Source organism: Furipterus horrens, unplaced genomic scaffold (genome assembly GCF_987537825.1).
Source record: "Furipterus horrens unplaced genomic scaffold, mFurHor1.1.pri manual_scaffold_12, whole genome shotgun sequence".
NCBI classification, from domain to species: Eukaryota; Metazoa; Chordata; class Mammalia; order Chiroptera; family Furipteridae; genus Furipterus; species Furipterus horrens.
Window position 1 is genome coordinate 90,516,778 of NW_028327182.1, and position 25,163 is coordinate 90,541,940.

General features: G+C 45.6%; 1 protein-coding gene across 2 annotated transcripts in view; it reads left to right on the forward strand.

Annotated features, from left to right (window-relative positions):
- The first annotated feature begins 17,701 nt into the window (after positions 1–17,701).
- Positions 17,702–25,163, forward strand: part of FAT1 (FAT atypical cadherin 1) — a 104,123-nt gene continuing 96,661 nt past the window's right edge. For both annotated transcript variants that reach the window (XM_090258900.1, XM_090258901.1), the window contains exon 1: positions 17,702–20,982. In XM_090258900.1, coding sequence (XP_090115026.1) covers positions 17,715–20,982 — 3,268 coding nt within the window. In that variant the 5' untranslated portion in view covers positions 17,702–17,714. The remainder of the gene's footprint in view (positions 20,983–25,163) is intronic.

The window sequence follows — 25,163 nt, forward strand, 5'->3', positions numbered from 1 at the left end:
TGAGGGGGCTTGAAAGGCGGGCCGAGAGGAACGCGCAGCGGGGGTCGGGATTCGGGGGCCGCTCAGGTGGGGAGTTCGAGGCACGCCAGCGGTCTGCGGAGCCCGGAGACGCGGCGGGGTACAGGGGCAGACGCTGCACCGGAGGGACAGCAGCTGGACAGGTGAGCCCGCTTCAGCCTGCCAGCTCGCCGCTGCGACTGTCCCGGAGGCGGACCCCGCCGGAGAATCCCTGCCTAGCCGCCGGGTTGGGGCGAGGCGGGGCGCTGACGTCACCTCCCCTCCCCCAGCTCCCCCAAGAGGGAGGGAGTGGGGAAAAGAGGCAGTGATCCGCCGCAGCTCCCGGCCGCAACTCTCAAACTCGGCGGCTTGCTGCCTGGGCAAGTCCTGACAAACTTGGCTTCTCTCCGGCCCTCTCTCCGGCTCTCTCTCCGGCCGCGCGCTCTCACCGTGCCTCGTTTGGGTGCTTAAGTTTCACCCAGGACAGAAGCCTCCGGAGATGCGGCCACCTGGGTCCTGGCAGCGCGGGTGGATTGCACTCTTGTTGGGGACATGCTGAAGATCCGTGGGAGGCAAAGTTGGTACTTCAGACACAGCTTCTAACATATATCCCAGTCGCGTGGGGATTACGAAGCTGCCGAGGACTTGAGAGCAGACCACCGAGGACTCGGCTGGAGGGGTGAGTTCTTTGTGTAATGGAAGCCTTGGGTATTTAAGTTTCAACGTAAATGAAATTACGTGGGGTATTTGGTTCTAAGCTAGTGCTGGGAAGCGTGTGCATCCTACAGGCTCTCCACTCGGCGATCTGCCCGCCCCTCTGACTGTGCATGGCTCGAGAATGAAAGATCGAAAGGCAGAGGTTTGGGAATTCATAAGACACATACATGGCACTGTTCAAAAGAACTTGAAAAGCTAGGCTGTTTGTGCATTATTTTGGATGTAACTTATTATAGAAATGGTGCCCAGGGAGGGCGCATCCCGGGCCGCGTGATTCACAGGGGCGCAGCGCCCTCTAGGCTAGACACCAGGCAAGGAGCGCGCTCCCTGCCGGGTTCCTAGCGCACAGCGAACTTGGACCTGCTCCTGGGACGTGGGCGTGAACTCCGTCGCCGCCACCCCAGCCTTCACTTACCACCCACTCTGCCCCATTCTATATGTAATTTACAAATACTAGCTTGAGTGACCTGGATTCAGAGGCGGTGCTGGAGGAAAGCGTTTTTGTTTTTCGAGAACTGTCCCCATCCCCCTAATTTCCAAGAGCCTTTGGGGACAAGGTTAGGGAGGGTCGACTATTGACAAGAGACACTTGGAGCTTGAACTACATTTCTCTTTTGTGTCAACGTAATTAGACGGTAGCAAAAAGGCACCTCTATTTCGTTCCGTTGGGGCTAAAGGATCACGTGGCAGCACCGGAGTCTGAAATCTCCATCTCTGGCTCTCGGCTGTACCTGTGGCGACCAAGTGCAACTTCATCCAGGCAATTAGGTTTCTTAGTGAGCCTGGAACATGGGGATTTCCAAACAGATGTTTTAGCTCGAGTAAGCGTTATTATTTATTAACGAGTGGTAATTTTCTCCGGGAATTCTTTTGTGCCGTTCATGAAAAAGCTTGTGATTTTCTGTTACGGGAAGGTGTCTTTTTACTTTACCCATCCCCAGCCCCACTCTCTTGGTGTGTGGTGTGTGGGTTGCGTTGAGTCAGAATTCGGCAAAGGATAAAAACTGCTTGAGCTTGGAGATCACCTACTTCCGAGGTGTTTCATGTATGAAATTGACCCACATTGCAGGAGTACTTTGCGCATTTCTGGCTGTGCCCAAATGTTTTTTGATGATAGTGTTTATTGGGAGTGTGAATTTGTGTGTATTCTAAATAATGCGCAGGGAATATACTGCATATTCTTAGTGCTAGGAATCAGCACACTCACGCTGCAGGCATTATTTTTCCTTCCCGGCCATAACCTGCTAGACACCTTAATTTTTCTCAATCGCCTTCTTTAAGATGGGTTAAGAGGAGACTGCATTAAAGTGGAACCAAGGAAATTCTCTCTTTAACCCTAGAGCCCCCCCACGCCCCCCCAATCTGCGTCGCAGTTCACTCTGCAGCCCCCTCCATCGGTTCCGGGGAAATAAGATCTCTTTGTCCTCCCGGAGTTATAATGTTCGAGCCCCACAAACTTTCCGAGGTCACGTCCGCCCCTCTTCTCGGGGCTATCTCCCAACGCCCGGGAGCATTCCAGGCTTCCGCGGCGTCTCGGAGGCTGCGCGGAGCCCGGGCGTCTGGAGCTTTGCTGGCGCTGAGATGAGCTCACGGTCGGGAACGCCGGATTGCGTGCCTGCCTTGGGGAGCTCCCGGAGGGGGAGTCTGGACACCCGAGGCTTCCCTCTCTCCCTAGGGAACTTGTAGTTTCAAGTTAGAATGGACTCAATTTGCAGGGTGTGACTTCACACCAGGCTGGGAAAGCGCACGAGGCGGCACTGCTGCCTTTTGTCCCGCAGACCTGAGCGCCGGCAGTGCCCGCCCCTGGAGGCGGGCGTTGGGGTTCCTCACCGGGGTCGGGAAGGTTATGGGGACTTAGTAGCTCCGCACCAAGAGGTCTCGGAGGAAGCGCTTTGATTTTCCCGGATCTTAATGATTCAAGGAGGAAGTCATTCCGATCTAACTGCATTCCTTTCAGACCTTTTGGAGGATTTTATACCCCCTCCCCTCCAAAGTAATGCAGACCCGGAACCGAGGCATTCAAATGCAGATTTAGGAATTCCCGGAAGGTTCTAGAGAATCTATTGGGAAGCTTTTTCATTAGCCTTAGCTGGCTTCTCCTTCTTTTTAACTTTCCCTTTCCTAGCAAGAAACAGCCCATATTAATTCTCTGCACAAATCTGTACTGGCCATAACTAACTTCAGCACTAGAGGAAGCCCCACACTGTTCCTTGGGGGGTCGCTACACCGCCCTGGGTACTGGCTCCTCTCCTCGCCGGGAGTTGGTTGCGGTGCCCGCAGGGGATCTCTGACCCCGGAGCAGGGGGGTGGTGCATCATCACCCGGGATCCTTGGGCTCCGAGTCCCGCCGCCTGGGAAAGTCTGATTGAGTTTCCGAGCTGGAGAAACGAGCGCCGGCGCTCGCGGGCGTGGCCGCGGGCGGAGGGATCTACTCTGAGCCTACCGGCCTGGGAGGGTGCTGCACCGGGGGCGAGTGGCGGACCGCAGACACCTGGCCGGCCACACCATGCGGATCTGCGGACCCAGTGAGACCCCCGGCCGACCCGGTCCCTGCCCCGGGGAGCGCTGAGGCGACGCGGTGCACCGATCGCGAAAATGCTACCGCCAAAGCCACCGCCACTTGGGGCCAACTTTGCTGTAAGTTTGATAAGAGCGAAGTTGGAGCTCCAGGGCGGGCGGGTGGGTGGGTGAGTGGTGCCGCGCCGCTCGTGCGGGGGAGGCATGCATGCGGCTAGCTGTGTCCGATGGCGGACTTTGAGCTCCCCGGCGCTCTCGCCAGATTGCCCAGCTGCAGACCATGCTGGAGCTCGGGAAAAGGGGATGAAAGAGAAGAGCCCGGCTGGAAGGTGGGCAGTGCCGTGGCGCCTGCCCATTGGAAAGTTCATTGCTGGCCCTGGAACCGGCTGCTGGGCAGGGAGGCGGAGGCGGGGCGGAGAGGCATGAGGGGGAACGATTCGCGACGTGAACAGAATGGGAATCAGCGAGCCAGAGAGCGGGGCCCAGCCACACCAGTCTGGTCCCGGAGCCATTGCTGGAAATCAAAGCGCCGCTGCGGCGCGGGGCTACCGGGCTGCCCCGGGGCGAGGACTTCCGCTGCGCCCTGCAGCTGGGAAACTTCCCCAGCGCGCTCCGCTCTCTCCTCTCCGGTAACACTTGTGCCTGCTATGGGCTTACTGATCTCTGCTAGGTTGATTCTTCCCGTTTATGAAATAGTGTTCACAGTAGGGGAGAGATGAAAAGAGAGGCCAGTGGCCCAGAGATAGCATCTTGAAATGGAGTCGCAGAGTTCTCCCAGATGTTTTGCGCCCTGAAGGAGCGCTGCTCTGAGGTTTCAGGGATAACTGGTTGAATGTGGATTGATGCGATTGATAATTGATAGGTGCGCTTGATAAATTGCAGGATAAACCTTCACACAGTTTATCCATTCGATGCTATCTTTTCAGGAAGAGGAACTAGTGAGATCAGTTTTTAAAGAAAGGGATTCTGGTTCGTTAGTGCTCTTTCTTACTCAAAGTGCCTTCTAGGAAGCTAACTTTCTGTTGTCTCTAAGATTTTTTTGTTCCCATTGATGTGAATTGCAGGGCTTTGAAAACAAGGACGCAATTGTATGCATTAGGAAAGTAAACTCATAAATATTTTCTATGCAGTTAAAGTTTTTTTTTTTTTTTCCGCCATGCTTCTGAACTATGGTTACATTAAGTGGCATTTGTTAAGCAATTCCCTGGTGCCTGGTACAGTCGATTTTTTTTTTTTAAGCTGGATATTTACAGTGACTATGACAATCAGGAAAAGATTTGAAAAGCAAATTTTTCTCCTTATGTATTTATCCTTACAAAACCAGATTCTTAAGGATTCATATCTTCAGAGGTAGGTTTTGGTTGTTTAAGAAGATATCTGCATGTGTTAAAACTAGGTATGGTGATGGTATCCCATATTACACTCAGAGTTGTGTTTGTTATCTGGCACACCTAGTTAGTAAAGTTACTCATGAAAATTTGTTTCTCCAGTTACATAGGTAAATTCTGATACTTGGCTTTGTCTTTGTGTTTTAGAAGGACAGCTCTGGTTCCACAGTTATTATTCCCTTTGCTTGGTATATATTTAAGTTTTAAGATGGATGTAAAAATACTTAAAACTTTACATAATTTTAAAAACAGTTGATATAACTCTTAAGTTATGCCAAACATTGCATTTAACAAGGTCAATGCAGGGTTTGATTTGAATAAAGGGTGCATTTCTTTGTGCACCCATTTCTTGCAAAAACGAGCATTTTAAATGAGCCAAATTCGTTGTCACTCAGAAAGGAGGTGAAATTGTTAAGGGGACTTCATATAATCATTCAGGCCAACTGTATATTCATTTCTGTCTTTTCATGACTAGAAGTATCCCCAGTAGGTTCTTATCATGTTAATAGATTATTCAAATCCATATTATGGACAGGTGCCAAAAAAGGAATCTAAAAAGTTATGTGCAAAGTAACAGTTTTCTTTCCTTTGATCCCCCGGTCTTAAACTTAGCTCTTGGGCCACCTTTGAGAAGTCAGTCATTTCTTTGAATGTTATAGGTGAAAGGTATCTTACAGATTATCTGTTTTAATTCCCTTAGCAAGTCTATAACCACCTGTTCTCCACCCAAGTCTGGCAGAATTTACATAGAGCCAATAAACTGAATCAAATTAGTTAATTATTGTTGCAGTGAATGTTGTCTCAGTGGCCTAATTTGTGGTCGAAAGGACCTGACTTGATAGCTGGAAGCCATAAGGCTAGTTGTGTGCTTAATCGTTATGAGTGGGAAATTGCAGTCGGTAAGCTCTCTTTTGATCAAATGATGTAGATGATGAAACCAAACTCTATCTCTCTGTCGCACTTAATTGTTCCATTTACAAGTGTTCGTTTATCCTTAGGCACTGGACAGGAGTTTTTGAAATGAATGATGCAGATAACTCATTTAATTAAGATCAGAAAGTTGCTATTTTCTTATATCTGAGAGGAGCTTTTTATTTCAAAGATGTATTTGATCAGATGAAGAATCTGTATATTTCACATTTTAAAGTTTTAAAAAATTCATCTTTTGCAAGTCGCAGATGTAAGAATATTGCCAAAATTCTTGCTTAATTTTATAGTTTATCATATCTGTGGAGATAAATCTATAATTAAATGCCCTGTACAGACCGCTTAGGAAAATCGGTCATTGTTAATCCTTATCCTTCACGGAATATTCAGGTACATATAGAACTCCATAATGAGCTCTGCAGTACAGACCCTGATCTAGCGTCACCTCTCGCCAGTCTGGAAGCATTTTGAAGTAGGCGGTGACCCCTCTCAGAGGTGCTGGAAATGAGAGCCATCTCCAGGGCAGCCACCTGCAGTGCTGTTACTGGGCTGGTGGCTGCACCTGGATTTCTGTCAATTTTGGAGCAATGGATGTATTATTTTCCCATGTTATCCCCCCACTTCCCTCCCCTCTCCTCCTCCAGTCCTGCCTTCCCTTGTCCATTCTTGATCCTCATTCATCTGTTCATTCACAAACCCAATAACTGGATCTCCTCTGTGCCAGACATTGATTGGGCCGCTCACAGGGTGAACAAATCATGTCTTCTGCCTTCAAGGGGCTTACAGTCCAGTGCAGGAGAAGGACAAACACACAGTTCTATGCAGTGGATAGGAGAGACCCACTAGGGCCAGGGCAATTCATCATAACACCGTAGTGATCTGGGAGCTGGGGTAGGTGGATTTTAGGATAGGGTGAGCGCCGAGGGAGGAGTGACTCAGAAGGGACTCATCAAGGAGTGGATGTGACCTGTGCAAAGCAGGCTGTAGAAACCTTAATTAGGTTTCAACTCTTACTCAAGGGTTAAGGATTAGTTGCCACTTGGTGGTGGTGTGATGATCAATGGTGAGAAGAGACCTGAGACCTAAGCAGGCCATGTTATCTTTAGGGAAAGGGTTGGCTGGTTTATCATCGGTGCTTCTTTCACTCTGTCGTCACTTGATTATGAATGGTCTTTTCCTTTGTGTAGGTAGAAGAGAAAACCTCTAGGTAGGTCTGACACTGGCTAACAGAGACAGCAAGGATACTTGCATGGGGGAGTGGTTAAGAAAAGAAGGAACTAAAGAAATAGTGAAGAAAACGGTGAAGATAACGAAACTGTATGCGAGGAGTGGAGGGCAGGAATAAGTAAAATAGTAATGTTTGCATGACCTTTGAGAAGATACGGGGTGGGTAAGGGACACATTTAGAGCCCCCACCACAAGGTGGTCGCATCAGCTCAGGACAGCTGAGTTGTTTCAGGCTGCTAGGATTCACTGTTTTGGTTTGAAATAGGAAGTAAAATTGGAAGATGAAATTAGGGATGTAGGTATCGGACAGATTAGCAAAGGTCTTTAATATAAGGCCGAGAAGAATATACTTAATCAGCAGGCTGAGAGGAAACACTGGATATTTGTAAGCTAGGGGACAACGCAAAGAAACTTGAATGAGATTAATTTGGTTGCAGTGTATAGACTTAATAGTGTGGGGACCAGAAAGCAGAGAAACCCGAAAAGTTCTGCAGATGCTGTGTCTGAACAAATACAAATATGAACTGAACTAGGTGGTGGCAGCAGAAATGGAAAGGGAACACTTTTGAGAAATTGAGAAAGAAAACAAGTCCAGTCTAGGTAACTTGGTAGCCATGGAGGTTTGGCAGTTAAGAATGAAAGGTCATAGAAATGTTGAATTTTCAGAGAGAGAGAGAGAGAGCATGTGTTGACTATATTCAGAGAGAGGGGTGAAAGAATATGTATCTGTGGAGGGCAGGAAGCTATAAAGATTTTAGTCCAATCTCAAGTTTTTCAAATAAAGAAATGCCATCCAAGTATTGTAATTTCATTCAGTTCACCGAGTTAATTAATGACAAAGTTAGGGCTAGATCATAGGTTTTAGGTCTCCCAGTTCCTTCTTTTTAATTTAGTTTCTTAGATTGCAAAGTTGGGTGATTGGGGAGAGATGAAACTTCTCTGAAATAGCTCAGTACAGTGGGATCCCTGTTACAGGTGTGCCTCATTTTACTGCGCCCCACAGATACTGTGTTTGTTACACATGGAAAGCTGGTGGCAACCCGGAGCCAAGCAAACCTGTCAGCGCCATGTTTCCCGGAGCGCTGGCTCACCTCTCGGTGCTGTGTAACATTTTGGAAATTCTCACAGTATTTCAGATTTTTTCATTGTTGCAGCTGTGTCGGTCTGTGATCAGTGATCTCTGATGTTATGTTACAGTTGTAGCTGTTGGGGGCACACGGACCACACCCACGTAGGGCGGAGAAGTTAATCCTTAAATATGTGTGCTCTGGCCCCTCCTCTGACGCGGCCTTTACCTGTCTCTCCTCTCCTCGGGTTTCTGTTCTCTGAGAGACAGCATATTGAAATTACATGTTCCAGTGAAAGAAGTGTGGCATGTCACACTTTAAATCAAAACTAGAAATGACTGAGCTTAATGAAGAAGACAAGTGTAAAGCTGAGTTAGAACAGGAGGGAGGCCCAACCGCCAAGTTGTGAATTCAAAGAAAAAGTTTTTGAAACTAGGAGTGCTACTCCAGTGAACACAGGAATGATAAAGAAAGCAAAACAGCCTTATTGCTGATACGGAGAAAGGGTTAGTGGTCTGGAGAGACGTCCAACCAGCCACACAACATTCCTTTAGACCAAAGCCTAATCCAGAGCAAGGGCCTTAACTCCCTTCAATTCTGTGAAGGCTGAGGGAGGTGAGGAGGCTGCAGAGGAAAAGTTTGAAGCTGGCTGACGTTGGTTCATGGGGTTTAAGCAAAGAAGCCGTCTCCGTAGCATAAAAGTGCAAAGGGAAGCTTGAAGTGCTCATGCAGAAGCTACAGCGGCAAGTTATCTGGAAGATCTAGCTAATATAATTAATGAAGGTGGCTACACGAACAGTAGATTTGCACTGTAGACAGAACCGCCTCGTATTGGAAGAAGATGTCATCTAGACTTTCATAGCTGGAGAGGACAAGCCAGTGACGGGCTTCAAGGCTTCAAAGGACAGGCTGACTCTCTTGTGAGGGGTTGATGCAGCTGGTAGCTATGTTGAAGCCAGTGCTCATTTACATTTTGAAAATCCTAGGGACCTTAAGAATTATGCTAAATCTCTGCCTGTGCTCTGTGAAAGGAAAATCAAAGCCTGATGTCAGCACATTGTTTACAACGTGGTTGACTGAATATGGGGCAGGGCAAAAGTAGGTTTACAGTTGTGAGTATGCGAAACAGAGTTTATTCTTGTATTATTATTTCAGTGTCGTACTGTTCGTGCAAACAACTGTAAGCCTGCTCTTGCCCCACTGTGTATTTTAAGGCAACTGAGACCTACTCAGAAAAAAAGATTTTCTTTCAAAATATTGCTGCTCACTGGTAGTGCACCTGGTCACCCAAGAGCTCTGATGGAGATGTACAACTAGATTAATGTTTCATGCCTGCTAACACAACATCCATTATGCAGCCCGTGGATCAAGGAGTCATTTTGACTTTCAAGTCTTGTTACTAAGAAGTACATTTCGTAAGACTATCTATAGCTGCCACAGAGAGTGATTCCTCTGTGGGATCTGAGCAAAGTAAGTTGCAAATTCTCTAGGAAGGATTCAACACTAGATGCCATTAAGAGCTCATGTGATTCATGAGCAGAGATCAAAATATCATTATTAACAGGAGTTTGGAGGAAGTGGATTTCAACACTCGTGGATGACTTTGAGGGGTTCAAGACTTCATGGCAGAAGCAACTGCAGATGCGCTGGAGATAGCATTGGAAATGGAGCCTAAAGATGGGACAGAATTGTAGCCACCTCACGGTAAAACTTCAGAGGATGAGCACTTGCTTCTTACGGATGAGCAAACAGAGTGGTCTCTTGAGATGGAATCTATCCCTGGTGAAGATTCTTTGAAGATTGTTAAAATACACTTGGTTGATAAAAGCAGTGGCAGGGTTTGAGAGACTTGACTTCAATTTTGAAAGAAGTTCTGTGGGTACAATGCTATCACACAGCATCACATAGTACAGAGAAATTGTGAAATGTCAATCAATATGGCCAACTTCATTCTTGTCTTATTTTAAGAAGTTGCTAGAATCGCCTCAGCCTTCAGCAGCCACCACGCTGATCAGTCAACATTCAGGCAAGACTCTTTACCAGCAAAACATTATGCTGAAGGTTCAGATGATGGGTAGCATCTTTAGCAATATTTTTAAGTGAAGGTGTGTATATATTTATTTAGACATAATGTGATTACACACTTAATGGACTACAATATAAGTGTAGTCCACTTACAGACACTGGGAAACCAAAAAATTGGTGTGACTCGCTTTATTGCGCTGTTCCCTTTATGATGATGATGTGGAACAGGCTGTATTCTGCGGTGGGGAGGGGGTGGAAAGGCTGCAGGGCGCAGGTCTGGTGGCGTCTCCAGAGGAGTGTCCCGCGGCATTTGAGGACTGAGTTTGGGGCTGAAATGTAGGATTCTGCTGTGGTCCTTTGTGGTTAAGGCAAAGTGGATGAGGTCTTGAAGGACCCTAATATGTGTGTGTATCCAAAGGGTTGGAAGAGAGAAATTTGTTATGCCAGACTTGAAGGTGATAGAGTCGATGTCGAGTATAAATGTATTGAAGAAAACCAGGAGAATGGTACCATTGATTTTTTACGTGTTATGGGTTGCCTCTGTCTTAGGCAGTCTGCGACAACATAAAGGGCAAAGGGCATTGGAGATTAGAGAGGAATAGTGTCAGATGTGATGCTGAGTCCAAGAGGATGAACACTGAGAAACATGTCATTTGATTTGGCGTTAACCTGTCGTGCCAGGTGGACCTGAGGTCGTGTGGAGCAGTTGAGGGCAGGAGCTGTGTCTTTGGAGGAGAGGGAGTTCTCAGGGAGTCAGGGGAGCACCCAGAATCCACTCTTCACCAGTACAAGCAAGAGCAATAATTGGGTATTAGTGTGAGGGAAGAGACGGTTTGAATAAAGTTGACCTTTCGTAGGGGATGAATGTGGGCATTTGAGTCCGATGTTTGAGTGGGGGAGAGAATTTGGGGAAGAGCCACAGAAGAGGCAGAATTTTAGGGCATCGAGGGTGCCTTTATTTGTAGCTAGGTGGGCCCCATCCCCTGTGAGATGTGGGAAGAAGGGAGATGGAGAGAAGAAGAGGGATTGTGTGCCTGATGACTTCCGTTTTCTTACTGTGCGTGGACCGTTACATCCCGCACCCGTTCTTTGGTGAAATGCCTGCGTGTGGACCCGAGTACACAGGTGCACCTGAACTTGGCCTGTAAGAAAACCTAACTAATTCAGGAGTGGGAAGAAACGGCCAGTGTTAATAACTGACCACGCTGCCAAAACATGATTTGAATGATTTCTGTTTGCAGAGAAAAATTCATTAGGTGAGATTATCTTAAATCACAAGAAGTAAACAGTGTGTTTACCGAGCTTCTCAGTGGGCAAAGTTTACCTCGGGGTGTGGATGAGGAGAAAGCAGTTGGAGGATGAGTAGTAGATAGTGGTCACGTTTTTGGAGGTGTGGAGAGACTAGAGAAGGGAGTAGCATCGCAGGGATGCCTGGCCCAGCCACAAAGGTCCGCCCAGCCCCTGGTTGCCTGCCCCATCTCTTGTGCGGCACCAGCACAGAAGCCCCAGACACATAATGCCCGCAGACATGTTTTACGGGTTCATGTCGTCAGTAAGTGACACCGTAGATTCTATACGGAGGCCATTTAAAAATGAGGAAGTCTGTTTCACTTTTTTCAGGGCAAGAAAACGTTGTAAAAATTATTTGGGATTAGTTAAATCCTGTAAATGCTGACATTTTTAAGTTCTGAAAACGAGTTATAATGTGCCTAGGAAAGAGATTGGTAGCTCTTCACTGTCAGCATCAATAGTTTCAACACTGTTTTCAGTTATTTTGGGGTCAGTTGTGGATCATTTGCAGGCAACACTTGAATTAGGTTATTGCTACAGGAGTCAGACTCACTGCGGCAACTGTGAAAGCTAACAGCATACGGTTACCAGAAGGAGTGAAATGATAGCTACACTATGCCTAAGGCTGCCGTTCATTCAATTCTGGGTTCATAGCTGGGCCCCTACCCAGTTTTATTGAAAAACATGTCGGGATATCTTAAAAAGACTTAGCATGCACCTAGACGATGAAGATCTACCCATTAATTTTTCAGTGTAAGAATGAAAGCTTTTAAAAGTACTATCTATGACTATTATAATTAATTAGAAAAATGCAGATTTTTTTCTTTTATAAATGTTATTTGGAAGCTGTGAATTGATTATAACTGAGTAACAACTAGGCTTTCTTAGTAAGCTACAATGCTTTTGATTCCTATTAAATGATTTTAGAGATCATTAAACATTTATTTAATATACAATTTTTTTAAACCAGTAGTTATTTAATTTCATATTTTGACAAATTAATGACATTTTTCATTGAAAGTGCAGTTATCTTCCCTGCAATGTAGACATCTTTGAAAAACACTCTAAAAATGTAACCCTATTCGAACCGAACATGAAGCTCTCAATGTCAGCGGTCAGCTGAAGCCCAGTGACGCTGTCACTGATGTTGATACGGGGTAGGCGTGTGCAGGAGAGCCTGAGGACGGAACACCGAGTCCTTGGATATTGTTGCATATTTTTATCATATGTGGAATGGAAAGTTCAGGACTGTTCCCCTAGCCCAGCAGGCTGCGATGACTAAGTGATAAATATACAACACTGAGTGGAATTCGTGCGTTGGGAAAGGCCAGGTCCCACGTAACGTCCTGTTTCTGAGAGTCTGAAACCATTCCGAATCTTCAGCTTTCACTGAATATAAGCAGTGACCTCCTCAGCACGGACTGTGTTCTGTTTTGTGAAGATTGTGTGGAATCACAGTGATTGAGTGGAATACTTTACAGGAGGCTCTCACCTCATGAAGCAATAGGAGCATATTGATATTGGAATTCTACCAGAAATGTTATTTTTCTCTTATTTATGGATTTTCAGAAATCTGTACTAAAAATATGTAAGCTTTGGACCTGAGGCCCTTTTCCCTAAAGGCTGCACTAAATAAGCGTTCTTAATTTTCGCTTTGGAGAGTGCCAGAAGGAACCCTAAATTCCTGTGAGTTCAAGCCACTGATCGCCTTCTAAATATCAAAGTGTAGCCTTTGGCTGGAGTGGTTTCTGGAGTTTAATTTTCATGAGCATGCACTCTGGGCGATAATGTACTTTTTAGACTCTTTAGATGAAATGGTATTAGTGTCTTCTTTTTCCCCTTCAGGTTTACTATTTGTTGTGCAGAGAGTAGCAGCCATAGTTTTGTTTGCTTGTTTTCTGATCATGGTGTTTTACAGTGAAACTGGAGTTTACAGTTCTTGCTTATATTACTGTAAGGTTAACAATATCTCCTAAAAACTGGGCCTTTTTTGATCCAAAGAACTGTACTGAATAATGTAGTCTGATCACAGTGACATTCTGGTAGCCAGCGTTGCCCAGAACATTCACGGTGTTAAAGGTCTCACTCCATCACAGGGTGCAGAAGGTTGATCCCAGCTTCCGTGTGTCCGCGAGGGGTGTGGTGGGTGGGCTGTGGGAGGCCATCAGGTGCGTGGGGGTCCAGTGAGAGAAGAGGCTGTGGTTGGACTGAGGGCCTAAGAAGCGTGGCCAGAGAGCAGCTGCAGTAACTTGACATGTTGGGTGTTTTCCTGGTGACCTGGAGGCGAAAGGGGTGTCCAGGGGAGACAGCATGGCACCAGCCAGTATTTATGGGCCATTCGTATCCAAGGTCTAATGTTAGGCTGCAGATGCTCTAAAGGATCCATCTGCCTATATGTCTGTCACACCCCTGGGCCTTGCTTCTTCCAGCTCAGCAGCTCTCTGTCTCCTTCGCTGGCTCCTCCTTCGCTGTCTTCCAAATCTGGGGGAGCAAAGGGGTTGTTTTCTGTTCTCCACCTGTGCCCCAATCGTTGGTGATCTCAGCTTTGTGGTTTTCAGTACTTTCTTCATGTCCGATCATTCTCACACGTTTTTGTCTCCAGGCCGGACCTCTCCCACGCATCTGACCACCCACCTAGGCTTTACAACGGGCAGGTCCGCCTCGACTAAAACTGAACTCTTCTCCTTACTCCCTAAACTCCACTCTTCCCTCATTCTTCCCTCTTTCTGTACCTGCCAGCTCAGTTGTTCTTACTCAGCACGCGATCCTTGGTACCTTCCCTGATACCTCTCTCTTTCCTTCCTCTTCTGCCTCTCTGATCATCAGCAGATCCTGTAATAGATCCACAATGTGATCACTCCTCCCCTCCTCCATCATTACCATTTTTGGGCTCAGCCGCTGTGGTCTCTCACCTCGAACTGGTCTCCCTCCAGCTTTTGCCCTGGCCACCCTGCGTTCTGTTCCCAACACAGAGCCACGATTTCCTCAAGTAAAATTCCAAGTCCTAAAAATCGCCCTTCCTCCGTGAGTTCATACTGAGCTGAAGGAATGATTGAATAAAGACGAATGAGAGAGAGCAGACAAACTTCCCCTGTAGAATAATTCTAGATCCTCGAAGAAGCGTACCTCTCCACCCCTTAAGTGTGAGCTGAGCATAGTGACTTCTTTCCAAATAGGACAGAAGGGGCGGGCGGGGGTTGGGGAGCGTAACTTCACTGTGGAGAAACCTGACAAGCACTACATCAACTAAGTGACCAAGGTCAATATCAACATGGCAAAGCGATGGTGATACGATGCGAAGAAAATGGCACTTTTCCTCCTCCCTTGAGCACATAGCCACAGTGTAGTCATGAGAAGAACATCAGGCAAATTCCACTTGAGGGACCTTCTATAGAATACCTGACCGGTGCTTTTCAAAACTGTCGAGGTCATTAACGCGAAACTGTGACAGTCCAGAGGAACCAGAGATATGACGATGGCCTGGGATGAGGTTCTGAGTGGTGGGGGTCTTGGATGGGATCCTGGGACAGAAAAAGGGCATTGGGACTTAAATAGTTAATAACAGTGTATGAAATGAATTCATTAATTGTGACAAAGATACCCTAATTATGTGAGCTATTAACAATAGGGGAAATGATCTTAACTTTTTTGTAAATCTGAAACTATTTTAAATTACAAGTTTATATTAAAAAACGGCCCCCCTTACTGCCTCTCCCCTCCCCCACATGCCCTAGCCACAATGGTCCCTTTGTTGTTTCCCTAACTGGGCTCCTGTGCTGGGGGAGATTTTGAGCCCCGGGGACCTTTGGCAGTATCTAGAGACATTTTTTAGTTGGTGGGGAAGTTATGCTACAGGCTTTTAGTGAGTGGAAACCAGGAATAATACGAAACATCCTCTAATGCTCCGGACAGCTCCTCGGCTCCACCCCCCGCCCCCGCCCCCGCCCCCGCCCCCCACATTCCAAAATGTGAATAGCGCCCAGCCTTAGAAAACCTGGGTCCTTTTGAATTTAGGGTCCTCTCTTTCCCTTCAGGTTACTGACCACTCTCTCGCCCTGCTTTATTTATTTTTCTCCTTGGCACTTAATCCTCAGCATCTGATACACTGTTTACTTGTCACCTGGAAGTGTATCACCGTGAATTCGTTGGTAGGTTGTTTGCTTCACTTTTATATCTCCAGCGTCTGCAACTGTTCCCGGCACATTGAGTATTTGTTGACTGAATCAAATAATCGGTAAAGGCGTTGAATGAATGATAAAGATAATATATGCTTATGCAAAAAAAAAAAAAAAAAAAATTCAAATAGAAAAGTAAAAAATGGAAACATGTCCCCAACTGCCTATCTCCAGACGTTACCAGAGTTCACAATTTTTTAAATCTGTGCCCAGATTTTTCTGTTTATTTTTAAGCCCATTTGTGTCCTCTGTGCACAATTTCTCTCTCCTCTTTTTATTTTGCAAAGATAAATGGGATCAGTTTAGTTTTTCCAGTGACTGTATCTGGACATCTTTACATATCAACATATAGAGTGCTGTCTTACTCTTTTTAAAGCATAATGTTATATAGAGAGAATTAAGCAAAATTTTTAAATGGCTTACAATAGAATCCTAGTATAATACTTTGTTGTAAAGCAGATAATAGTATGTTTCCTAAAACAAAGACAATGTTTGTTTAACATCATCTTTTTAAGTGTTCTTTAAAGCATTTTATATCTGTCTGTCTGTCTCTAGTTACTCCTAGTTTATAAATGCCTCAGGATGGGAATCTCTTTTAAAATAATCTTTTAACTCCACGTCCCTTGCACTGTCTGTGCCATAGCAGGTCCGCAATACCTGGATGTATAATTGAAGTTTTTACTTGTTTGATTAAAATGACTGGATTATCACAAAAATATTCAAATTTCCCTGAGTTTTTGAACTGTTAACCAAATTAAGGAATAGTTTTGGGAGAGATTTGTTTTGTTATCTTGTTTAAATGAGAGTTGTTCTTCTGGAGGCCAGAAATCTGTCTAATTTCCCTACTTTCTGTGCTGCGCTGAAGACCTGGTGTCTAAAGAGCAAGTTCGGGTGCCCAACTTGAACGTGATTCAGTATCGTTTTGCTTCTAGTTGCTTTCGGAATATCGGGTCTTTTTCCCCCCCCCAATGAAATGAGTAACGGGGCAAAGTTGGCCGTAGCTAGCTGGGTTAAGAGACTGCACGTTAATATTGCCATGCTAATTTCAGGCTGGCTGTTGAAGCAGCCCTCAGTCTGCTGTTTCTTTCACCTCTGGTAACATTCACATTTCACGACTCTTGATCTGAGAGTCACTTTGCCAAGAGTACGGTGCTGTCCTCCACTCTCAGTGCTGGGATGTTTGGTGAAGCTACGTTGAGGTACAAGGTGAGTTTGGCATTTAGGGGAACAATTGATCTGCAAATAATCATTCTGCTCCCATGCCAGACCTCAGCCCCGTGGAGGGCCTTCCTTCCCACTTACTAAAGGCAGCCCTTTCTCAGATGTCTCTCCCTTGGACTTCTCCCTGTGACCTCCTGCATCACCTACCACCTTGTTGCATGGAATGGACCCTCTATGAGCCTTAGCTTAGGTGATGTGTGTGTGCGTGTGTGTGTGTGTGCGTGTGTGTGTGTGTGCGTGTGTGTGTGTGTGCATGTGTGTGTGTGTGTCTTGTGTTCCGTGACAGGTTGTTCAGTGCCCTGAGGACAGTAGGCACTCTGAGCGCTGGTTGTTGACAACAGTGGCGATAAAACATTGATGTGGTTGGTGATATGTGCTTCACTGACTTAGAGGAAAAGTCCTGGTCCTCATCAAGCTGCCGGTTTTCCTTTTGTAAACTGACTTCTTTTTTTTTTGGCTTGTGGTGGTTCAGAAATGACCTCAGTATCACACTTGAATGATATAATTATTTTAATACACTTCAGTTGTTATATAGTACTGAGACAGGAAACCCTTCCATTTTGTGGGGAGTGAACTTAATCGTATAAAGAAATAATTTCAGCATAAATTTTGAAATGAGATTACAAGCTATCTTTATGAGAGGTCATATAAAACCACTGCTGAGAGGTTTTTTTTTTATTATTATTCTTTTAAATTTATTGTTCAAAGCTGCTCATGCTCAGGATGAGGTAGTAGCATTGTTTGTGAGTTTGTGAGCACTTATTGTACGCAGGTAAGTGTAGACAGTGTACCTCGCCACCTTTTTAACGATTGCTTATATTTGCCTTGAAGATTCAAGTGTTAGAATACACTTTAGTTGTCAAAATTGGCAGTCTTTCATCTGGTGCTCATTAGGATTCTTTAACTCGAGTCATTAAAATATGAAAAAGACTGTTCTGAAACTTAGTAACTCTTGACAAGTAAGAAATGCTGAGACTTATATTGGAAAACAGAAAAAAAATCTAAAACCATTTATTCATATTCCGCAAAGATGGGAAATAGTTTATCAACATGTAAGGTCTAAACCAAACTGGAGGGAAAAACAATTACATGTTTCCGGTGCATTTCTCCGAAGTAATGGCTGCCCCTTCTTTGCTCTGTTGCAGGTTCCCGAGAGCGGAGCGATGGGGAGGCATCAGGCCCTGCTCTTGCTCCTCCTCCTCCTCCTCCTCCTCCCCTTCGGAGACAGCGATGGAAGCCAGGCCACGGAGCAGACGCCACTGCACTTCACGCAGCCCCAGTACAACGTCACTGTCCACGAGAACTCGGCAGCCAAGACCTACGTCGGCCACCCTGTGAAGATGGGCGTTTACATTGCAAACCCCTCGTGGGAACTAAGGTACAAGATTGTCTCGGGAGACAGTGAAAACCTGTTCAAAGCTGAAGAGTACGTCCTTGGAGACTTTTGCTTTCTAAGGATAAGGACCAAAGGGGGAAACACAGCGATTCTTAACAGAGAAGTGAAAGACCATTACACATTGGTAGTCAAAGCACTCGAGAAAAACACAAACGCTGAAGCACGGACAGTGGTCAGGGTGCAAGTGCTGGATACAAATGACTTGAGACCGCTGTTCTCGCCCACCTCATACAGTGTTTCTTTGCCCGAAAACACAGCCATAAGGACCAGTATTGCAAGGGTCAGTGCCACAGACGCAGACATAGGAACCAATGGAGAATTTTACTACAGTTTTAAAGACCGAACAGACATGTTCGCTATTCACCCCACAAGCGGTACAGTCGTTTTAACGGGTAGACTCGATTACGCAGAGACCCCGCTCTATGAGCTGGAAATCCTGGCGGTGGACCGTGGAATGAAATTGTATGGTAGCAGTGGCATCAGCAGCATGGCCAGGCTCACCGTCCATGTGGAACAGGCAAACGAGTGTGCTCCTGTGATAACAGCGGTGACATCCTCGCCGTCAGAGCTGGACAAGGACCCCACCTATGCAATCATAACCGTGGATGACTGTGACCAGGGCGCCGGCGGGGAAGTAGCTTCTCTCAGCATTGTGGCAGGCGACGTCCTTCAACAGTTCAGAACAGTGAGGACCTCTCCAGGGAGTAAAGAATACAAACTCAAAGCGATCGGTGGCCTTGATTGGGACAGTCATCCTTTTGGCTACAATCTGACACTTCAGGCTAAAGATAAAGGAACACCTCCCCAGTACTCTTCTGTAAAAGTCATTCACGTCACTTCTCCACAGCTCAGAGCTGGGCCAGTCAGGTTTGAAAAGGATATTTACCGGGCAGAAATAAGTGAATTGGCTCCTTCCCACACGCCTGTGGTCATGGTAAAAGCCACGCCTCGTTATTCTCATTTGAGGTATGTTTTCAAAAGTGCACCTGGAAAAGCTAAATTCAGTTTAAATCACAACACTGGTCTCATTTCCATTTTAGAACCCATTAAAAGACAGCAATCATCCCATTTTGAACTTGAAGTAACAACAAGTGACAGAAGAGCCTCGACCAGGGTCTTGGTTAAAGTCTTAAGCGCTAATAGCAATCCCCCTGAATTTACCCAGATAGCGTACAAAGCTTCTTTCGATGAGAATGTGCCCATTGGTACCACGGTCATGAGTGTGAGCGCTGTAGACCCCGACGAGGGTGAGAATGGGTACGTGACTTATAGTATTGCAAATTTAAACCCTGTGCCATTTGTCATCAACCATTTCACCGGTGCTGTGAGTACTGCAGAAGACTTGGACTATGAGCTGATGCCTCGGGTCTATACCCTCAGGATTCGAGCGTCAGACTGGGGCTTGCCGTACCGCCGGGAAGTTGAAGTCCTTGCTACGCTTACTCTCAATAACTTGAATGACAACACGCCCTTGTTTGAGAAGATAAATTGTGAAGGAACGATTCCCAGGGACCTAGGGGTGGGAGAGCAAATAACCACCGTTTCTGCTATTGATGCTGATGAACTTCAGTTGGTCCGCTATCAGATCGAGGCTGGAAATGAACTAGATTTGTTCAGCTTAAATCCCAGCTCTGGGGTGTTGTCACTGAAACAATCACTGATGGATGGTTTAGGTGGAAAGGTGTCATTTCACAGTCTGAGAATTACAGCAACAGATGGAGAAAATTTTGCCACACCATTGTATATCAACATAACGGTGGCTGTCAGTCGCAAGCCAGTACACTTGCAGTGCGAAGAGACGGGCGTGGCCAAGATGCTAGCCGAGAAGCTCCTGCAGGCAAATAAATTGCACAGCCAGGGAGAGGTGGAGGACGTTTTCTTCGATTCCCATTCGGTCAATGCGCACGCACCACAGTTTAGAAGTAATCTACCGACCAGGATCGAGGTGCAGGAAAACCTCCCTGTGGGTTCCAACGTCGTTCTCATGAACGCCACTGACCTGGACACTGGCTTCAATGGGAAACTGGTCTATGCTATTTCGGGAGGAAATGAGGATAGTTGCTTCATTATTGACATGGATACTGGAATGCTAAAAATTTTATCTCCACTTGACCGTGAAACAACAGACACATATACCCTGAATATCACAGCGTCTGACCTTGGTATACCGCAGAAGGCCGCGTGGCAGCTTCTCGCTATCAGGGTCCTGGATGCCAATGACAACCCCCCTGAGTTTTTGCAGGAGAGCTATTTTGTTGAAGTGAGTGAAGACAAGGAGGTAAATAGTGAAATCATCCAGGTGGAAGCCACAGATAGAGATCTAGGGCCAAATGGACAGGTGACGTACTCTATTCTCACAGACACAGATACATTTTCAATTGACAGCATGACTGGTGTCGTTAAAGTCGTGCGCCCGTTGGATCCTGAGGTCCAGCACGTGCATTTCTTAAAGATTGAAGCCCGGGATCAAGCCACAGAGGAGCCCCAGTTGTCTTCCACGGTACTTTTGAAGGTCTTGGCAGAGGATGTGAACGACAACCCACCGAAGTTCATTCCACCTAATTACCGTGTGAAAGTTCGGGAGGACCTTCCAGAAGGAACCATAATCATGTGGTTAGAGGCCTACGATCCCGACTTAGGTCAGTCTAGTCAAGTGAGATACAGTCTCTTGGACCACGGAGAAGGAAACTTTGATGTGGACAAACTCAGTGGAGCAATTAGGATTGTACAGCAGTTGGACTTTGAGAAGAAGCAAGTATATAATCTCACCGTGAGGGCCAAAGACAAAGGGAAGCCAGTTTCTCTGTCATCCACCTGCTATGTTGAAGTCGAGGTCATTGATGTGAATGAGAACTTGCACCCACCGGTGTTTCCCAGCTTCGTGGAAAAGGGGGCCGTGAAAGAAGATGTCCCTATTGGCTCCTCGGTGATGACAGTGTCCGCTCATGATGAGGACACCGGAAGAGATGGGGAGATCCGCTATTCCATTCGAGACGGTTCTGGTGTTGGAGTTTTCAAAATAGATGAAGAAACAGGTAATTGTGTTCTTATTTCTCTGTCTGAGCTCCCCTCCCATGTTTTCTACAGTAAATGTCTCTTCTCCACAGATCCCCGTCGTTCCCCACTGGCCTCTGTTAGGGTTCAGTATAGAAGGGAGTGTGCACACATTTTGTCCTTGTCGCAGGTGTCTTTGTGTGGAGTAAGTCATGAATGGAACCAGAGAAACCTGAATGAGCCGCCATAAAATGAATAAAAAATGAGGAAGCATGAAATCATGATCGCTGATACTGATCTCTTGAGTTTGCACCCTTATCAGAAGCATCATTGTGGTTTTGCTGTAACTTGGAGAAGCCTTGGCAAAGTTTTTCAAGCTAGTATGTTTACAGACGTAGCACAGTCACTACCACCCCCTAGCATGCTCTTCAGAGGTTATTGCAAACCCACAGAATTATGCAATGCACAGAGAGAAGTCTACTACAACTCGCATCATGTGACCTGCTTTCCTTAGTGCTGCCTCTGCCTCTTGTTTGAGAGGCAGATGTACAATGTTGAACAGAGGAGACCTTGCTTGCAAGTTTGGCTCCTTCCGTTGTCAGTTGGGTGATATTGTACAAGTTAATTATCTTCTTAAAACTGACGTTCTTCATCTATAAGATGGGCACACTTACACTTACCACAAGATTTATGTGAGGATAAAGTGAGTATCATGAGAAAGCTCCCTTGCAGGTGTTAAGAGTCTGTTAATGTCTTGGAGATGGTAGTGCTGCTTGGTTACGATACTCTCCCACCTAGTAAAGGTCCCCCAACCAAAACATCCGAGACAGATGCTTTGTGCTAGGCTGTGGAGTGTTTTGCACTTTGTACTTCTCTCTTAATTTAGCTGCTTTTCATGGCTGTTACCTTAGTTCTATGCCGTTCTCCTCTGCTGGGATGTGAGCCTTTGGATTACTTTGCTAGGGCCACCGTAACAAAGGACCACAGAACATCAGAACACCAGAAATTTACTTTCTCACAGTTTGGGAGGTCAGAAGTCAAAGATCAGGTGTGGACATGGTAGGTGTCTTCTGAGACCTCCCTCCTTACCTTGTAGACAGATGTCTCCTCTGTGTCTTCACATGACCTTCCCTGGCTGTCTGTGTCCTGATCTCTTATGAGGACACCAGTCCTGTTGGGTTGGAGACCACCCTAATCACCTCATTGCAACTTATTTATCTCTTTAAGGCCCCGTTTCCAGGTGCAGTCACGTTCTGAAGTACTAGGGATTGTGACTTCAACACATGAATTTTGGGTGTTGAAATTTACCCTCAAAGCACCTTTAAGGGCAGGCCATGAGCTCATCATGCGTTTTCTATGCCCGGCATGTAGCCAAAGTGCCTGTCATGTAGAAGCTGCTCATGAAATGTTGAAAGACTGACTGATGGAACGAATGATTATTTCGGCTTTGAATGTCCTGTCCTCTGAGAGAGTTAGTGGAACTAGAAGGAAACTAGGTAATCACAGCATTAATCAGCCATAGATGGAGCTCAGTGTGTTTACTGATCTCATTGATATTTCCTTTATTAATGATTCCATTCTAAAAAGGGATGTTTCGTATTACATTAAAACTTTTTTTATATTCAGTAATACCACTGGGTATTTAGTCAGTACCCACTCTCACATCTAGTAGATATATAACAAAAAATATATAATTATTCTCCCAGAAGTAAATTATTTTAGATGCTATAATATATTTAACGTGCTCTAGCTTATTCAAAGGACTCTTTTTCTAATGAATTAAATATTACTGGCATGTATTAGTATTATTTATGGACACACACACTCCTACCTTATATACATACCATTCCTCTAAAATACCCAAAAGAGTTTTAAGTCATGAGAAAATAACACGATCAACAGCAATTAGTAATCACTCATCTGAAGAGTAGAATAGATTTTTGGGGGGAATCATATTCTCCAATACGAATTGGGATTTTCAGCTGCAATGTCAACAGAAAAATACCCTAAGATTAGTAACTGAAGCTGAAAGTGTGAAGTATTTTGCATTTCCTCAGGGCAGTCATGACTACTTGTTGTTTTTTGTTTTCTTTCCAAGTGGGTTTTGAAAGCCCTTAAAGAACGGTTTTAAGTTAAACTGCAGACAGAAAATAGAACTAAAGTCCTAATTTACATTTCTTCGATGACTTCTACAAGCACTTTAGGTTTTATTCTTTCAAGGTAAAAGTATTTTGCTGCTTTTTAAAAACTCATTTAGAAATAAATATTTTTCACCTATAAATTTAAGAGACTGAGATATTTTTAACCACCAAGAAAGAGAAACAGAGGAAAGAACCCACAAGCCAAGGCTGTCTCCTGACATATATCTAGAGCAGGGAGCCAGCTGAACAGCAGGGCTGGACCTTTCCCGGGGAAACTTAGTGGGAGGCCAGGGATCCTGGGCCGTGGGGTTGGGAAGTATATATGAAACTGTTCAGCATTTGTATAAATATTGAGATTTAACGGGGAGAGAAAAGTTGGCTGATTCTAGGTCATCTGCCCTGTAATCCTTGCTTTACAGAGCAAAACACATACTGTACAGTAGATTTATGTTTATATTCTTTTTGAAATTAAAGTGATATAATAACATTTGTCCATTGGCCTGGCAAGCATTACAAGATGTATTTTTGGCAGTAGAATTCTCAGCCCAAGTTATTGCAGTGAACCCTGGCAAGTCAGCTGACACCATAATGCAGAATTCCTTCGGGAAAATTCGGTATGTTTTGTGCAGTAGAAATACTAAAATTAGGTATGCTAATTCTTCCTGCGGGATTTGTCTAATTCCTGCGACACGTTGGAAGAGCAGAGGGGTGCCTGTCAGATGAAGAAAAGCAGGGGCAGTTCAGGGACACCGGCGGGGATATCATAGGACCCTGCACTAACACTCGGCGTGAACTGAGCCGCCGGCCTTGCTCGGGTCAGGTGGACCAGCCCCTTCCTGGAAGTTCAGGGTCTGCCCCTGGCCCGATTCTGCCGCGCTCTCCCGGTCTCTCCTCGCCCTGCCTTTACCGCTGGGCTACTACCTGGTCTGCTGGGCCCACGCGGGAGGGCCTTGCCTCTGAACATCAGCAAGCTGCTCACGTAACTGCTTGCTAGTAATGCCTCGGACTTAACTTTGAACAATAGCTAGTTGAGTCATGTAACCAAGCTTTTGTGATGTTTTACCTATTTTAACATCGTCAGATACGTGTGTCAGTACCTTTTCAGAGAACAGAGAACATACTCAGAAATCTGAATTTAATTCTTATGCTTTTAAGATTCTATTCTTTAAAAACAAACTACTTATATTTGAAACATTTCCTGAAAAGTAGATTTGTTTGTGTTTTTTTTTTTTTTTTGGAAATGGAAATTCTGTGGACTAGCTGAAATATGCACAGTCCTGTCAGGTCCAGATTTTGTACCTGCTTTGCTAATTGGCTTTGAAGGGAGGAACGGGTAATTGCAGTGTGGGGGTGACAGTTGACTCATCTGACGCCGCTCGCTGTACCCTGTGCTTTTCCTGGAGTGGCCTGTGGGTGGGTGCTGGGGAATTGTTCTGACAAACTGTGCCCACGGGATGGCCTGTCCGTTTGAGGTTTGGAAGGGTACAGTGTGACGTGAAAAATTATTTGGAAAGTCAGTCTTGTTAGAGAGCCCATTTCCAGGGCCCGGCGTTAAGACTCTCCCCCTTCCTGTCTGGCATCCACAGTGAGGATCATAAAGCAGGGTTACCAGAAGTGTGAGTGGAGTCAGTATCGTTGGAGCATGGAAAATTTCACGTTTAGGGTTTGATTTGCCCGACTGATCCTTCTCAGCATTCACCCCATTCGCACTTCCAATAGATTCCTGGTTCTTTGTTGGAAGCTTCCAAGTTGAGCAGAATAGAATCTTAAGCTTCTGTCCTTAGATTTGTGGAATCATTTCAGCTCAGCGTTCTTGGCTCAGAGGTACCCATCCAAGTGAATTATTACTTGAGCACCAATAGAAAGGTGCAGCTTTTTGCTAATTTTTGAAACTTAGGCTCTGTCTAGAAAAACGGCTGGCCAGAGAGTTTTCCAGTTGTTAATAGAAACTTCTGTAGGCCTGAACACATGTCCTCCCTTCAGTCTGAAATACTCTGGTTCAGTCGTTGGTTTTTGGTTTTGTTTTTTTTTTTAAATGCAGCCCAGTAAGAGTGTTTCCCCCTTGACAACTTATTTGGGGA